General features: G+C 40.6%; 1 protein-coding gene across 2 annotated transcripts in view; it reads right to left on the bottom strand.

The window, feature by feature from the left end:
- Positions 1-6,288: 6,288 nt before the first annotated feature.
- Positions 6,289-18,607, bottom strand: part of ALKAL1 (ALK and LTK ligand 1) — a 109,240-nt gene continuing 96,921 nt past the window's right edge. For both annotated transcript variants that reach the window (XM_083187393.1, XM_083187392.1), the window contains 3 exons: positions 17,420-17,503; positions 14,518-14,591; positions 6,289-6,883 (listed from right to left, as the gene is read on the bottom strand). In XM_083187393.1, the coding sequence (XP_083043519.1) occupies positions 14,527-14,591; positions 17,420-17,503 (149 nt within the window). In that variant the 3' untranslated portion in view covers positions 6,289-6,883; positions 14,518-14,526. The remainder of the gene's footprint in view (positions 6,884-14,517; positions 14,592-17,419; positions 17,504-18,607) is intronic.

Genomic DNA, 18,607 nt, shown 5'->3' with positions numbered 1-18,607 from the left:
TAATCTTTCTCAACCACCTCCTCCTTCAAAATGTTCATATGGGAGAAAGATCTCAGACTTTTTTTTCGACATAAACTATTCCTTAATAAAGTTATTTTCTTAATGTGTGGATCAAAACACCTACAGTACATGATTTTTTTCTCCCTTCTAGCTTTAGTTAATACAATGGAGTATGAGGCTGTGAACACGATGGAAGAACTTGACTCTTCTCTCAGAAAATCTACTATTATGCCTCAAGATTCCATTTGACTTAAAGTTAAAATATTCATGAGGCTATTGTCAAAGGATATGGATTTCCTCTACACAAAGTCAACCAAGGAACACCACTGTTATCATTAAACTAGGCTCACCCTAAAACAACAAAAAAAGTGAAATGAGATACTGATAAAGCCATCTGACTAGAGTAGCAATGTAATGTAATGCATTAATTGCACTATGGGAGTTTTTCTATTTCTCATTTCATTCATATAATCTAAAATCAGAGCCATATGCTACCTTTGTCTCCAACAATGGCCTATTAAAATAAGTAAATTAAAATCCTGTGTGAGTCAGTGGCATAGCTACATAAGAGGCAGACCCCACGACAGCTTGGGGGAGCAGCGCCAGCACGGTCTGTGGTGGGCTCCGCTGGCTGAACTGACAGGCAACCCAGGCAGCAGTGAGTGCTGAGCTGGTCCTGCCTTGTACATATCTAATGAGTGGGGACCCAGTGTAGTGCATACTCAATGAGCGGGTCCCTGCCTTGTGCATGTGTAATGAGTAGGGGTGGGGGGGGCGTCGGAATTTTTTTGGGCAGGAGGGCTAAAAATTTCTAGCTACGCCACTGGTGTGAGTAATTGGTCCGGCGTTAGGTTACCTTTACCTCTTTGCCACTGAAGAAAGAGGAAGAACACCTGTAACAATTAATTTAACCCAGTGGTTCTCAAACTCAGTCCTCAGGACCCCACACAGTTCACGTTTTCCAGGTGACCCGACAGGTGTGCTCATTACTGACTAACACATTTTAACAGATACACAGGTGGTGCTAATTTTTCCACTTTATTCTGTCAGGAGACCTGCAAAATATGCACTGTGTGGGGTCCTGAGGACCAACTTTGAGAACCTGTGATTTAACCTACCCAAACTATTGTATGCAAAAAGTGGATGTCACGCAGTGTTTTATCTTAAACCCAACAACAAACCAGCCAAAAGCTTTGAAATCATATAACTAAGTATTCTGTTTGAGAAACTGAGCCAATGTGCAGCATACTCTACGGTGGATAATAATAATAATAATAACAACTAACAGATAGATAGAATGAATGTAATACAGTACAGGAACAAAGAAGTACAGAAAAGCTTTTCATAAACTAAAGGAATTATGGAGATGCTTGAGTAAACAGGAAAGTATTGAGTCTGTTTTTGAAGAATTCTAGAGTGGGGTCTCTAGAACTGTGTAGGGAAGTGCGTTCCATAGAGTCAGAGCTGCATGGCTAAAAGCTCGACCCCCATATGAATTACAGGAGATCCTAGGTACTGCTAAAAGTCCTACATCTACAGATCACAGTAATTGGGTGGGACAGTATGGAATCAGATGCTGCTTCAGGTACCTTGGGCCTTGGTCATGTAGCTTTGAAACACCGTAAGCTAATCTTGAAAATGATTCACCATTTTATGGGCAGCCAGTGAAGAGAGTAGAGAATGTGAGTTATGTGGCTAGAACAGGGCTCGTTGGTTAACAGCCTGGCAGCTGGAATTGCTGCAATTCTTTTGCTGGGAGACCACGGTAAAGGGCATTCTAATAATCTAATTGAGATAATACAAATGCATGTATGACTTTTAGAAGATCATCATAGGGAATTAAGTGTTTGATTCTGGCGATGTTCCTCAGATGAAAGAATAAGAATTTGGATTTGTGGCTGATATCTGATGTTTAAGTATCAAGCCACCATCCAGCACCATGCCAAGATTCCGCATATGACCAGAGTTTGGTAATACTGTACCCCCAAGTGTCAGTCCAGTTGGATGGCTATGCTGCAGTCTTGTCCTTTCATGTTGAGGCCCTATCATAATTACTTCTGTTTAATCAGGATCAGTCTCAGCCAACTGGCACACATCTACTCCTGGAGCGCAGATAGACAGCCATTTAGGGTTGTTATTTGGTTCTCAGTGAACAGAGCAAAAGTCAAGTACAGTTGCGTATCATCTGTATAGCAGTGGTAGACCGATGTACTTATCCTTTACTCCTGGTACTGAGAGCCAAATAACAATGGTCGTCTAGATGAGCTCCAGGAGTGGATGAGTGCCAGTTGGCTGAGATTGAATCCTGATTAAACAGAGGTAATTATGATAGGGACTCAACATGAAAAGACAAGACTGCAGAAGTCCTCATGATAGCTGAAATGAATACTTTATAATTTTATAATTATAATTTTATAATTTTTTAAAAATCTGTTTGAAATTTAAGAGCTTTAGAAGGCAATTCACTATTGTTTGTTTCATAGGGATGTTCCCTCTTAGAAAGGAATAGAAAAAGATCAGGAACCTGAGAGCAGAGCTCAAGGATAAAGCACTCCTATCATCCAGCCTTGTTATGATGTTATATTTGAATACCTTTAACCCTTTTGGACCTCATAGCCCCAAATGTCAGGAAAAATATGGACTGTAATATTTGGAGTGAATGGGAAAGCTATCAAAATAAGGTTGCACATTTCTCTTTGCACATAGCACATGTAGCACAGAAAAAGCTCACATTAAACATCATTGTTTTTCTCTTAAGCTAAGATCAAATATAGTGCTTCCATAGGAGGAACCATTCTGACCATAGAATGTCTACATTAGTTTATTAACCAGAGGACCAGCAGCAGTGAAATCTGTGGTTGGGACCCTTGTCAGAGACTGAGGCATGAAAGGCCCACAAGTGAAATAGGGTGGTTGGGGCCAGAAGGAAAAGGTCTACCAGATTGAGAGTGTGAACATCCAATTTTTACAGTCCAGTGATATGATATGTTAAATTAGAACTTGATATAGCCCTTTGGACTAAAGAAACTTTTTAATCTTTTGTTTTTAACCTTTTGCAGTACAAATTTTTGTATTTTTTTATTTATTTATTAAAAATGGTCTACATTGAATGTTGAACGATGTTAATGTTTTTATTTTAAAGTTGCTCACCATTGGATCTGCTACTAGCGCTCAGGCTGTTGAGCCTGACTAGACGTTGGACTTGAAATGGTTAACAGTTTTGGATTATTTCTGTCAATATATAACATTTTGACACTTGCTATTGTTGTGCATAAACAATTGTCTTTTTATTTTTGGCATATTTGTGTGACATCTATCCCTGTTCTTTGATGGTGGTGTATGGTACCTAGCTGGCTGTGCAATCACCATGTGGCGCCGCTGAATGGCTGCCTGGGTGCAGCACAGCTAAGTAATTATATTTTCCCCATGTTCGTGTCCCTTATTAGAATGCGTCTTGTGCATATCTGTATGTGTGACAGTGGCGTAACTATAGCCCCGCAGCCCCCGCCATGGCGGGGAGGTGCTGAGTAACTGTGGGCGCCGGTCACCGCTGCGGGGCTATGTTACGCTGTGTGTGGCTGGCCGGGACGTGTGGACAGACAGCGTGGCCCCCGCCCCCTCTCATCCGCCCTCATACAGTTAATCACCCCCCTTACCCCTCCTTGTGCCGGCGCCACCACATTCTCGCAGCGCAGATCTCCAGTCCTTCAGGCTCCGGACCATCTCCTCCTGACGTACAGTGCTATTGAAAACCGCCCCTCAGAATATGGCTGCCCCCTAACAGCAGACAGTTTTTGTAGGGATGCTAGAGGAGGCGGCGGCCTCCTCTAGCATCCTTAAAATCTGTCTGCTATTAGGGGGCAGCCATTTTGTGATGGTATTATTTCATTAGTACTGTACATCAGTAGGAGACGGTCCGGAGCCTGTAGGAGATCTGCACTGCGGGAATGCAGCGGCGGCGGCAGAGGGGTAAGGGGGGGTGTTTAACTCTTGGAAGACCTGGGGGGGGGGCGCCTCCTCCTATAACGGCGGGGGGCGCAAAAATCCTAGCTACGCCGCTGATGTGTGATGTATATCTGTACTGCCATTGTTGCCTGTTCCTTGTACTGATAACCCTTTGTATTACAGTATGTACATTGTTATTTTTAATGTCTGTAAAGTGCCTTGAGTCCTGTTGGAGAAAGTGCGCTATATAAATAAAACTTACTTACTTACTATGAATTAAGCATTTTTTCGATATCATGAAATCTCTGTGGATGTATTATTTTTGTAGATTTGAAAGGAATTGAAGAGTACATCTGGGATCGGAGTAGGAAAAAGACCTTGATGTGCCTGTTACTACATGCCTGCACTGTGGGTAGAGAATGTTAACTATCCTTTGCAATAATCTAGGATACATTAAAGAAACCTTTATGTATCTGATATAGCCTACTTTATCAGTGAGTAGGGGTACACTTGGTTATTTATATATATACTGGGTAAAATAAAATATTATTTGGGGGAGATATAAAAGTTTCTATTCTTGGGAATAAAGAAACCTTGATGCACATGAATTCAATTAAGAAAGTGTTAGTCTGGGTATGCCCATATATACTCCCAAGGGGAGGCTTATTGAGAACACAAAGGGTGTAAATAATGAAATTAGGACAATCTTACAACATATGCTTCTGTTTTGTTTCAATGCTATGCCATGTTAAGAAGAAACCAAGGAAAATCACTGAGGCATTGGGACAATCATTTTTTAATCCATTTATAAGGGATATATTGTATACAAAATAATTTCTATTAATTTAGTTTTGTTTATATAGAAGCAACTCGAATAAGAGTGTCTTATCACTGTACAAATTTGTGAGTTTTCACAATGGCCCTTATTCACACCTGAATGCAGTACAATTTTTTTGGGAAAATGGTCAAAACCATGTGCACTGCAGGTGGGGCAGATATAACTTGTGCAGAGAGAGTTACATTTGGGTGGGGTGTGTTGAAACTTAAATCTAAATTGCAGTGTAAAAATAATGCAGCCAGTATTTACCCTGCACAGAAACAAAATAAGTCACACATATCTGACTCTCTCTGCACATGTTACATCTGCCCCACCGGCAGTGCACATGGTTTTGCCCATTTTCCAAACAAATTTGTAATGCCATCAGATCTGAATACGGGCCAATATGTTAATGTTCTTTGATGAGATCTCTCCCTGGCAGCTTACATTGCACCAATTGTTGTGTACCCATCACAATTCTGCTTTTCCATTTAGTATATTCATGGAAACTACTGTCCCTCGGCACATATAAATATGTTAACACAACTCTTAAATTTGATTGGCAGAAGGGCAAATCTTGGTGTAGTTTCTATAGAAACAAAGCAAGCAGCCGTGTTCCCACCCTAACAGTTACCTGACCCTCTATTAGAATAACATAGTATAATTTGAGTGCTTTGTCTGTAACCTGATATTATAGGAAGGTTTGGAGCCCACAGGCACTAGGGCCCACTGGTAATTTCCCTTGTACCTCTATGGGCCAGTCTGACACAGGTTGGGGCCATATATACATAGCACTGCTTATTTAACTGTATTTTCTTTTTGTGTTGCCAGTTTTTTTTTTTTATAATACTTAAATTAAGTGCTTTATAAAGCAATGAAACATAAAATTATTTTGTAACCTTCCCTGCTTTAATGGACAATGGGGGTTATTCTGGTTGATTCGCAGCCTTGCGAGTCCACCAAAAACCGCCCGGCGAATGGGCGCCCACCCGCCGCCTCCTCGAAGTGCGGGTTCGCCCGCACAGGCTGCAAAGGGATGTTTTGCATAAACATCCATTTGCATGCCTCGGGTTAACCGCCCACATCTTTCTGATGGTCTCCGACCATCGAATGATGTGTTGGTGCACGCATATATAAGTGACTTTTAAGTTACTTACATATGCGTGCACGCTGGCGCGGATATGGCCGGGCAGATGACATCCGCTGATGTCAGCTACCCGCCCACGCACCAGCGTCACTGCCTAATTACCATGAGAACGCCCAGCATTCTCATGGGAACGCCCATGGAACGCTGAGCATTCCCATATGGTGATGGGGCAGCCCGGCGCCTCCCGCATGCCGCCATGAGTGCGTGCACCCGGCGAACCAAAAGTTTGCCGTGGGTGCACGTACCATACATCTGCACATGCGCAGACGTGCGTGTGAATGTACGCAGGACCGAACAAACGTGAATAACCCCCAATGTCTGCTTTATATAATCAGGTATGAAATTTACAATATCAAACTGCTTAAAATTGGTACTCAGTGGTTTGATAAGTAAAACAATTAGACATTCATATATATTATTTATTCCATATAAACTGCATTGCAGTTTTCCAGTCATGTATCTTAACTTTATTTCAGATGTTCCAAAATTGCTAATACATTGTGCAATTGTTGTGATCTGCAAAAGCTTAATTATACAACACCAGATAGATTCATCTGACAATAAAACATCTCCCTTACTGCTTTCTCCAAAATATTCATATATTTAAATCTATCTATCTATATATAAAGTTTCACGTTAGTGCAAATCAAAATGGTCGAGCCTGAGCAACATATTTAATTACAATGGAAAATCATACACTTCAAAAGGAATAAAATTTAAAAAAAATTAAAAACGGACTCTGCGAGTGGTTATTACATATATTTAGTATATCGTTCGTAAATATTATATACAATGTATTTAAATAAATAGTTAACATTTCTTCGGCCCTGGGCAATGTGTTAAAAATGTTTTATTCACATGACTATGGAATGTTCGACATAAAGAAAAAGATGAGAACAGCAACTCATATGGTATAGACGTCCGATTTCAAGGCACATTCTTGGCAAATCAGAGTTCTGTTTAGTAGTTTAGATCTAGAATTAAACAGAAAACAATTTGCATTATTTGAAATACCAACTGTTTTTTTTTTTTATTTATTATTAAACTTGTATTCAAATATGTAGTACACATGTTAAATATAAATGTACAAAGACAATGATAGTGATAACAGCAATAACTGAACATACATAATATTCAAGTAATTTGTGTCCAGTGTTAGACTGGGGCATGAAGAATCCACAGCGGAATGTAGTGATAGTGGGCCCTTGGTTAGGGGTGTGGCAAGTCTCCAGAGGGGGTGTGACCAGCTGTCACAGAGGTTGGGCTAACCAGTAGAGAGCACATGGTCTCGGCCCTTGATAATTTTATATTGGAAATACTGCTAGTGCATGGATGATAATGTACCAGATTAATACTTGTAATGCACTGTGGAAAATACAGCATAATTCCAGGAGGAGGCGGACCCCTAGGCAGTAGGGTCCATTGGTGGTTTCCCTGGTGACCATGATGGCCACTCCAACCCTGTTCATGTCTGTGTCTGCTTTTGGGTACTGGGAGCTGCCATGGTAATCTGTCTGAAAGTGCAGCACATTGCTGTATCCTGAGATGTCCTTTTGACAATTTGGATCCCACACAGAAACATGCATAGGCAATGTTTTTATAAAGCTTATCCCCCATGTAATTATATATATATATATATATATATATATATATATATGTGGTTCCTCAAGTTCCAGCATTACTTGGCAACCATGGGTATGATGGAGCTTGTACTGCTACAAGTGCCAGCATGCCTAAATGGCTAAAGAGAGGCTGGTCATGCTGGAACCTGTTATTCTCCATGGAATTTTTTTTAACTTTTTATTATTAACTATCTGAATACCCATGATTCGCTATGGAATGTCAAGTATTTTTATGCATGTCACTCTTTTTTTTTTAAACATTTTTTATTGATTCATCACAAGTTATTTCATATACAAGTAACATTACAAGCTTATCATAACATGTTAAGCATATTTGTTCAGTAGGGGTTCTGAACATAAGGATATAAGAGTCAATGGTACAGTTTATAGACTTCGAGGTATTATGGTCTGTGTCGTTCTTCCTGTTGTTACAGATCAATGGTGTTGATGTTGGTATGTAAATAAACATTTTGATATTAAATAGACATTTTGATATATACAATACTTCATTATATTGACAACCGTGCTGAACTTTCCCTTTACTCCTTGTCCCTAATTGACTGGACAGCGGAACCACAAATCTTTTTAAAAAGGAGGTCTCCCATTTGCTACCATCTCCAGATCATACCATGTTGTAGACTTAAGACTATTTCTCACCGCGTTTTTCATTTGTGCGCTAAGGGTCATTATATAAGGTAACCATGTGTTAACAAATTTACTTACTAGTTTTTTCTTGTTTGTCATTACTTCTGTCCAATCCATTGTGAACATATGTTGGATTCTAGGGTACAATAGTGATTGCGAGATTCGTGTAGTTTCTACCCATTGTGAAAGAATGTTTTTTTTTTCCTGCTGCTGCTATTTTAAGTAATAGGTGTCTTGTACCCTTAGTTAGTGTCGTTTTATCCTGTCTGGTGTAGACATTCCAAAAGGCCCATTCTTTAGTTATCTTGAATTGTATATTCAATTGTGAGTTTATATAGGACTGTGTTTCCTCCCAGAAGTCTCTAACAATTGAGCACTCCCACAAACAGTGTATCATATCTGCATTTGGTTCCTGACATTTAAAGCAGTTAGATGTCTGAGATTCTCCAGTCAGAAATCTTAGTTTGGGCGTGTAGTAAGATCTATGGAGAATTTTTTGGTTCATTTCCATGAATGTGCTGGCCACTAAGAGTTTATTCATTTCTACATATGATGAGAGGATTTTTTCCATTGTGATATTAGGAAAGTCTGCTTGCCATTTTAAAAGACCTAGTGGTGGGGAAGTGATGTCTAGTAGTTTTCGAGATTTAGAATAAATTTGTGATGTGGTCAGTATTGCCGGAGTATGCCTAACCGCTGAATCTAGGTCATTGCTTTTGTCATGGTTCGTTAATTCTCGTAAAATTTTGGTGATATAACTAGCGACCTGCAAATATTGGAAAAGCGGGAATATGATGTTTGGGTATTTTTCTTGTATTTGAGCTCTAGTTAAGGGTTTCCACTGAGCCAGGTCCATAAACTGGTAAATGTAGCGCAGTCCTTTTTTGTTCCATTCCGGGAAGCATGGATGTGTGTGAAAGGGGCTAAAGTTGGGATTTCCACTCAGCGGCATGAATAAGGATTTATATGTTTTTAATTTCTTATTGATTCGTACTGATCTCCATGCTGTACATGTTGTATTTATTAGGATGTTTTCTCTTAAGTCTTTTTCTAGTGAATTGGGGTGTGTATGCAATAACATTACTAGATCTTTATGTGGGCTAAAGGTTTGTTCTCGAGATCTGTTGGTGTATACGTTGTTGCCTTTAATCCAGTCAATTGCTATTTTATAATTGGCTGCCAGCGCGTAGCTTTTTAGGCATGGCAAGTTCACTCCCCCTAGATCTTTAGGTTGTTGGAGTTTGAATAATGAGATTCTTGCTTCCCCCCCCCCCCCCCCCCCATATAAAAGCGGATAGAGCTTTGTTAAATAATTTTAGGTCTTGTTTCCTAGGCATTATGGGCAGCATTTGTATCAGGTATAGCAGTCTTGGGACGGTTATGTCACTCTTAATTTTAAAGAACATCTTGGTAACATTTTAAGTCTTTCCTTCAGGCTGGAGAATGGCCAGGCTGTCGGAGGAGCTGACTATGGAACAGGCAACATACAACTGGCCATGGGAGAAGTAGTCATTCCTCAGATCCACACCGGACACTTTTAAATTCTGCTCCTGAGCTTTGTTAATGGTCATGGCATAGACCTTTACCAGGAACTGCAGCCAATTGAACTGGAAGTGATAGTCTGATGGGATCAGAGGAGTTAGAATGAAGAATGTCTCTCGCTGGCCAACTCATGTGAATATTGTCACTTCAAATACACCCCTCCTCCTGAAGGGGTGGGGCTTAAATGATTCAGCAAAGAATCATGAAATTAGGAACACCTTCTCCTCATAGACCATAGATTAACTATATTTAACTCTCATTCTTCCCACATCACTAGAAAGCAAGTGGGATGAAGGAGGGGTGACCTCTCTTCCAGGGATGTGGGGGACTACTTAAAAAATCCTGGATAGTACGCAAGTATGTTACTCAATACCAATGAAAAGATGACATCTCAGTTTACATACAGATCAATAACACATACATTGTTTTAAGCATGCAAAGTACTGTACATAAGGAACATTTGTGTTTCCATGTTGGAGATTTATTTTTTTGTTCACAATCAAAATGTACAAAATGATTGTGCAATTTAGTATGATTTCATTTTAAAATTTAGAGGTGGGCTGTGCTGTCTCCAATGGTCCCCAGGCTTAGTTCTCATCAAGTTTCCTAAAATAATTGTCTTACAGGACAGATGAGGTGTACTGGTCACTGTGACCATGCTCTACCAGGTGTCCATAAGCTCCACGTGCAAGCCTGACAGAGCACGTGGTAATGCAATGCTAGCTGTCTGCCCCAGGTTTTACTATGGCACAGGCATTCATCAAAGCATGTTAAAATGTTTAATTTGTTTTTAGTGACCTATCACATGCTAGTAAAATGCAATACCCAGTGGTTAACCTAAGATCCACCACATCTAATGGTAGGGGGAACTAGGTTACACCTCTACCACAGTCCTGAACAGTCAATCCAACAGAAAAGCTTGTCCCAGCAGCATCTTCTTCTGGCACGGTGTATGTGATGTCATGTTATCTAAGCAGCTGAAGTGAAGAAGGGCCACTAAGAGGAGCAGACTCTATGCTTGCTGAATACAAGATGAGAAGGGACTAGAGGAATTAAAGAGCATGGAGCTGCTTAGGGACATAGAGTGACTGGAGCTACTGGAGTGACAAAGACAGATGTGTCTAAGCAGCACAACTGTGGACATTATGTGTATATGGGGCACCGCTGTGTGATTTAATATGAATCAAAGGCACTACATGCAGTGTAATATGTATATGATTGTGCTACTCTGTGTTGTAATTTTTATTGGAGTTACTATTCTGTGAGCACACTCCTTCCTTATGGAACCATTATTCCTTTTTGGGATGTAGGGCACCATTTCCCCTGCACTGGTCTAGGATCTGCCTTATAAGGGGGGGGGGGGGGGTGTTAGGGGAATGGAGTTTCTCCAACTCTCCAGGGCCACTTTGAGCCCTGGCAATACATGTGTGATATCCATAGTCAGCAAGCTAGGCAATGCTTCAAGTGACTACATCTGTCCTTAGTGCATTGTTCTGTTTTGGGTTTTTGAAATTGGTACTAGTTGCCCTTTAAACATGGTTAGTATGCTAAATGAAAATGTTTTCCAGATTTAGCAGAGGCTGTGCATATTGAATCGATGTGAAATTCAACAATTATTATTTTTGAAATAACTAATCCTCTCATTCTTGCAAATCTTCAACATTCTTCTGCATCACGGTGTAGGACTGAATCTTATATATCTGTGTCAACTGGCATTAAGGCACGAACAGAAGAATGGGACCTTTTGAACCCTAAACCTTTTGAAACAGTACAGCAGAGTTAAAAAATGCAGATAAGAAAACGCTCCCAGGCAAAAATACATTCTGGGCTTCTATAGTATATTGACTTCTAATATAAATGGTCACTCACTGGTAGTAGGTAAGCTATACATGAATTTTTATATTATGCAAATTTTTGAATGGAAACCAGCTTTAAAGTAAATAACTGCCATAACAAAATCAAATCACAGCTCAATAAAATCAATCCTCCTTCATAATTTGTTCCCATTATAATGGAAGATGCCAGACACTGAAGACTGCAAAGGGGCCCTGACAACTCCGCCAACAGACTAACTGCGTAACTTTAGGAGGAATGGTAACTCGGTTACCAAATAAGGCGCAATAGATGAGTGGTTCTGCCAAGCTGCAGTGTACAGAAACAAGGTTTGCCACACCCGTACAGATAATGAGAAAAAGGAGAATGGTTGTACACCGCGCTAATAAATTAAGTTCCAAAATGGAAAATATTGTGGTGCCAAATTATAGTAGGTAATAAAAAGACAATTTAATGAGAAATTTTTAGCATTATAAAATGACAATTAATAAAGTTTAGTTAAAAAACTAAGAGCTGCTCAGTAACATGAAATTGTTAAAACGCTGGGACCTATATCAGGAAAAAAGGTGAAAAACCTGCACTGGACAGTTTCAGTTCCCAGGGTGTAGTCCAATTGAATTCCAAATTGGCCACTGGTGTCCAATGTAGACCAGACAGTCCTAAGGGGTTTCCCAATCTCGTGATGTGTTTTTAGGAGTACCAAGAGGAGATCCTCTCCAGGGTGCAAGAGTACTTGGAAGGTCACCAAGCTGACCACTGGAGGTTTCCTGATCCAATGGTGGACTGGTTTGGCCACAGTGGTTCCTCCTTAGAGAATACTTATGCATGGTCGTCGCGGATGATTACCCAGTGGGGAAAGATTAAAGTGCAGATTCCAGATCAATTTGCAGGTGATGCAGTTAAGCCAAAGTAGGTCTCAGCAGTGTCACCAACGCGTTTCGCCCATAGATGTGGCTTTGTCACCTGGTGTACAACCATTCTCCTTTCTCTCTGTAACTGCGTAACTATAACTTTGTACACCCCATAGCACAATCTTAAAAGTGCTTCCACCCTGTTGACACTACATTGCCTCTTAGTGGAGCAAAAGAGAAAGTAGGGAGAGTGAGAGACAAAGATGGTGTCAGGAAGACAAAGAGAGAAAGAGAGACAGATTAGCAATAAAGAGGGAGAGAAAGAGAGTGTGTTGGTGAGAGAGAGAGAGAGAGAGAGAGAGAGAGAGAGAGAAAGGAATGATAGAATAGAGAAAGGGCATCATAAAGAGAGACAGAGTGGTGTCAGAGCAAGAGAGAAGTAGCGGGATAGAGGAGGAACAACATAGAGAGATAATGGTGGGGAGCGAGTGGGAGTGAGAGAGTGTATCAGGGAGGGAGAGGTAAAGTATTTGGAAAAAGAAAGACTGGGAGAGACAGAGAGTGTAATAGAGATGGTATCGATAGAGAGGGGTGTTGAGTGAGAGAGAAAAGGATGGTGTCAAGCAGAGACAGTGTCAAGGAGAGAGAGAGACAGTGTCAGGGAGAGAGACAATGTCAGAGAGACAGCTGTGTCATGGAGAGAAAAGTAAGATGGCCAGTGTCAGGGAGAGAGACAGTGTCAGGGAGAGAGGGAGACAGTGGGCAGTATTCAATAAACAAAATTCGGCATGTGCAGCGAATCCTGTTTAGCATAAAATGTCAGGACAATGGCCTCCATGATATTTTCCCAGTAATTTGTGTAGTTCTTCTACCACAGACATAAGATTCCAAAGGGGAAAATATATTTAAAAAAATTGGTATGGAGTCTGCAGTGTAATCCCCCTAGACCCTTGGGGGCCTTATGCTCTGCATACCATGCATCCCTTATAGATATGCCACTACACAGTGTAAGATTCTTATATTGTCCAGTATCTTCTTACTATAGAAGAATACCTATCTACTGTATTTATGATCTTTCACAATGTTATGCATGCAACAGAACAACATCAGAAAAAACATTTGCATGGAATCCTCACCATTGCAGGTTTAGCCATTGTAGAGACAGAGATTTGGGGGGAAATGTAATAACACATGAGATGCCTTCATCAGAGACTGTCTATCTGATATTTTAAAGAAGAAATCATTTTTCAAATGATTGCTGCTTTACATCACTGGGCAGACTGGCTGGAATCATCTCGAAGGCCAATATCTCTGGGAAAAAAGTCTGCTCCAGGAGGAGGGTTTCTGGGTACTCCAACCCCCTCCCTGGCCACACCACTGTGCCCTTTCCATCTATTTTGATCAATGCTTCTGGCTAACCAGTATTAGACTGGGTGATGTACTCCAACTATTTTGCTCTGGGACCAGGTCAGACAATAGAAATTGTTACAGGACCCCAGAACATTATCACAGAATGACCGGCACAAGTGTGTAGTCAGCAGACCGCACATGTATAGCAGCATTGTGGAGTCACAAAACAGACATAAATGGGGCTGCTAATGCGATCTCTTAATTAATTTCATAATTGCAGAGACAAACTCCTCTTGGTGTCTCTGTCCTGCATGTGTTAAAGCATATACCTGCTGAGAGGGCATTGGGGATAGCAGTGGGTGACAGCGGGAGGCAGACGTTGTCAAGAAGCCTGCCTTGTGGGGTCAGGACCCACAGTTTGAGAACTGCTGGTTTAGATTATAAGAATCTATAAAGTACCCATAGAATTTAGCGTCTTTGATTTTTTTCAACATAAATTCTAATACAGATATCTACTATAATAAGCAGTGAATGGATATTATACGAAATAATACTACAATATACATTAGCAGTCCACATTTGTGCCATCAGTATCTTCTGACAAAAATGTCAATTGCAATACTTTTTGTAGTCTGTATGCTACAGTATATCAACTATAACATACATAAATTATATATATATATATAATTAAACCAACCTAAAACTAGCATGTACAGTATTACATTTACATAATAAAGCATCCACTGTAGTACCCTACATACTTACATTAGCTTCCTAGGGCTGTGAGCATACCCGGTTTCTAAACATACTTGTTAGCAGCCTCGCACATCTTATGAATGCTGTAATGAAGAGTGATAAAATACTTTAATTTGCAATACATTAGTTGAATTAATATCAGCCACTCATTCACAATTCTCAACATTTTCCATATCATATTTAGTATTCATATTTCTTAGTTTTGGGAGATGTTAAAATATATAGTATATTACATGGTCTGAGAATATGCTAATATAAAAACAGTTATATAGCGTACAAAAATCCCTTAGCAAAAATAGGTCGGTAATGGGTACTAAATGCTAATAAGAATAAGGGGACATGTTTTCATTTTACTTGTGTTATCTATTTTTCAATCTGTCTCCTCTGTTACCTTCCTGGCTCCTTTCCTCTGACCGAGAGGGTAAAAGAAGGAGTATGGCAAGTTTGGAAAGAGTAGGAGTGTTTTTTGGCACACCAATGTGTTGTTCCCAGTCCATCTGTTGTTCCTAACCTAGGGCCTTATTCTGGTTCACTCTCAGAGGCAAATTCCCTCTCAAATGGACAAAACCATGTGCACTGCAGGGGGGCAGATATAACATGTGCAGACAGAATTAGATTTGGCTGGGGTTTTTCTTCAAAGTGAGATCTATATTGCAGAGTAGAAATAAAGCAGTCAGTATTTTTCCTGCACAGAAACAAAATAACTCACCCAAATCTAATTCTCTATGCGCGTTACACCTGCCCCCCCCCCCCCCCCCGCCCCTGCAGCGCACATGGTTTTATCCATTTGAGAAAGAATTTGCCTCTGATAGTGAATCAGAATAACCCCCTTACTTCACTTGTTAGGAGCAGGTGTATACCATATGCCAGAGGACTGCGTTTCATGTGGCTTAAATACACAGATGCTCAAAATGCCCCTAAGCACCAAGTCTAAAACAGAAGGAGGCAAAGGAAAAAAGAAATGGTACAATAAATTCAAAACATAATTTTAAATAGATAGATAAAGACAAGACACAATAAATGTGTCTATTTGCATAAGGCAATGGCATATATTCAATGCCGTGGGCGAGCGGTGACTGCGAGCAGGACTTTTTGCTCGCAGTCACCGCTCACCCTGTCAGTATTCAACTGACCCCCCCTCATTCGCAAATTCCCCCTCGCTCCGTTTTTTGAGCGAGGGGGAATTTGCGAATGTGCCTCCAAAAGCTGCGAGAGCCAAGGCTAATTACAGCGAGTTTGCTGCACTAGCCGCGGCTCTCGCAGTTTAGGGGAATCCTCGCCGTTCTGTGACTGCGAGGATTCCCCCGGAACGTTGCATAGTGCGAGCGGCCGGCGCGGGGGTTAAACTGCGAGGATCACTGGTTTTCTGTGATCCTCGCAGTTTAACCCCCTCGCCGGCCGCTCGCACCGGCATTGAATACTGGCCTATGTTTCATGTCCATATTACATTTTTTTTCAAGCCTACAGTCTATTACAGGTCCCCATATTCAGTCTTAATATAGGCTTACATTGGTGCCTGCTGATCATTATAATTATTTACTTATCTTTAATACCACTCTCTGATACATTATTGCACACTGATTGTTAGTTTTAATAGATGTGACCTTTGTGTAACTGTTGCTTCCATCAACAAAATGGCTCTCCCCTGCATACAGTAAAGGAAACATATTTTGCAGCAGCTTTTGCAGCTACTGTATCAGTTACACACCGTAAGCCAATCTTAGATGGTCCAGTTGTATAATAGCTGTTTTTGCTGGGGTTCTGGCTTACGTTTTGTTGTTCCTGAATTTGTTTCTGCACCATTGATTTTTCACTGATCACCTCACAATGACGCTATCAGACTACACTCTCAGTTGAATGTTCTACTGTACATAACAAATGTGGCTCTTGAGAGTTCCTATGATATTGCAACTGCCATTACTTCCAGATTGTGATATAAGGTTCCTGCCGAAACTTTTAGCATAGGACATTTTGATACTTTTTTTGTTACAAAGTATGTTGTTTACATTTACATTAATTTCTTTTGTGCACTCATTCTACATATTTTTATTTATTGTTTATTTGAAATAAAGATGACATCATCAACAGATGCCATTGTAAGCCAATAGAGTAGCATTACATGTGCTTATAAAGACATCTAACATGAACCTGGAACATTGCCTTATATAAATGATCATTATACATACACACACACTCATGGGATGTAATCCAGATCCCCAGGGCCGGCTCTACCATTAGGCAGCTTTAGGCAGCTGCCTAGGATGCCGGGATATGGGGGGGGGGGGGGGAGCACCAAGTCTGCCTATCCAAAAATCAAGGATGTCTCAAATAGGATCCTTGTTGTACTTAATGCAGGTCGCTGCTGTAAAACCTCCAAGATCTAACCTCCATACTTCCCCTTTAGGCATAATTCCCTACTTTTCTGCCCCCTCCTCCTTGTACTCTGTTGTGGGTGGCAAAGGGAGACCTCCAGGGTTGCCCAATTTCCTGGGGAGCTGGGAGGACCACAAGATTTTTGGGAGCCTCCCTGCATTTCGGGAATGTTAGGCAAGAATGCCTTAATGTGTTGGTAAGTGGGTATTGGTGGCAGTGTGTATGTGAGTGGGGGGTCAGTAGGTTGAAGTTTTGCCTAGGGTGCTGAGAAAGTGGACGATAATTTAGTAAGCAAGTTGTTGCGAGTTTCAGTACTGGATACAAAGCCACCAGAGCAATTCAAACTTGCTTCAGTGTGAAGACAACTAATCTTAAATCAGCCATTCCCACAATCCCTGTGAAAAGCGTTGCCACATGTGTGGACAGCAAGGCAGATCCTAACATTTCTACTTTTGTACTTTTTGGAAAATTAACTTTAACTGACTTCATACCAAATTTGATCTATAATAACATGTATGGAATTTCCATTCTTACTCACATACTGGCTTTTTACAGTCGTGTGTATTATGGTAGATTCGATGGATTTGCTTGCGGCACTCTGTTGAGTATATTTCTGGAGCCGCTGCAATGAAAGCAAAGGAGAATTTGTGGACAACATATAGAAGTAGTTAAAATGAATACTTTGATGCTAAACTGGTAATCATAAATATTCTACATATGGTACTAAAACATAAATATAAAGTTGGGTTGGGTACTGGATGCTGACAATCAGGATGATAATCGTCAAAATACCAATAACAGCATCCCAACAGTCAAAATTCCTGACCCTCTGTGTTAAGTGCTATAATCTTTACCCTACCACTAACCCTCCCCCCTCCTGTAGGCTAACCCTAATCTCCCCCTTATGCAGTATAACCATAACCTCTACCTCTGCAGGCTAACCATAACCCTATCTCTAACCCTAATAATTTCCAACGGAATGTGGGCCAGATTCTCTAAGCTTCAAAAGTGATAAAATGGAGAGTGATAAACAGTCAGCCAATCAGCTCCTGCCTGACATTTTTCAAACACAGTCTGTGATATGGCAGGTAAGAGCTGATTGGCTGGCTATTTATCACTCTCCATTTTATCACTTCTGAAGCTTAGAGAATATGGCCCTTCATCTGGATACTGACAGTGTGATGCCACCACCAGCATTGTGGCCATTGGCATCCTGATGTAATGTTGACTACATCCCAACAGGGGCGTAACATGATATTCATAGGCCCCATAGCAAAAGATTGTAAGGGTCCCCTATTTGGAAACTGATGGTGATAAATGTATGTTAAACATATTACTTAGACAGTAAAGATGGCCCCCCTTCAGCTCTGGGCCCCATAGCAGCTGCACCCCCTGCACTTATTGTAGTTACGCCCTTGCCCATACAGTCAATAACTGTAAAACAAATCTACAAGAACAACTACCACATTGCGTGAATATAGATGTTGCTATCTAAGAAAAAGGATGAAATATCATACTCTCCTTGACTTTCCAGAATTTATCATTATTGTGTTCCCTGGAAGGTGATAATTGGAACACTATGCTTCTGGACAATGGATCCTCACCATTATTCAAGTATTAAACAGGAAAGATTACTAAGACTAAAACATGCTGGCATTCTCCTTTAAGATAAATGAGTCCAGGGATAGTCTTGACAAAGCTGAGCGTTAGAGACAGCTATATACAG

Source organism: Crinia signifera, chromosome 5, assembly GCF_055691185.1.
Source record: "Crinia signifera chromosome 5, ASM5569118v1, whole genome shotgun sequence".
Taxonomy (NCBI): Eukaryota; Metazoa; Chordata; class Amphibia; order Anura; family Myobatrachidae; genus Crinia; species Crinia signifera.
This window is presented reverse-complemented; position numbering and strand designations above follow the sequence as displayed.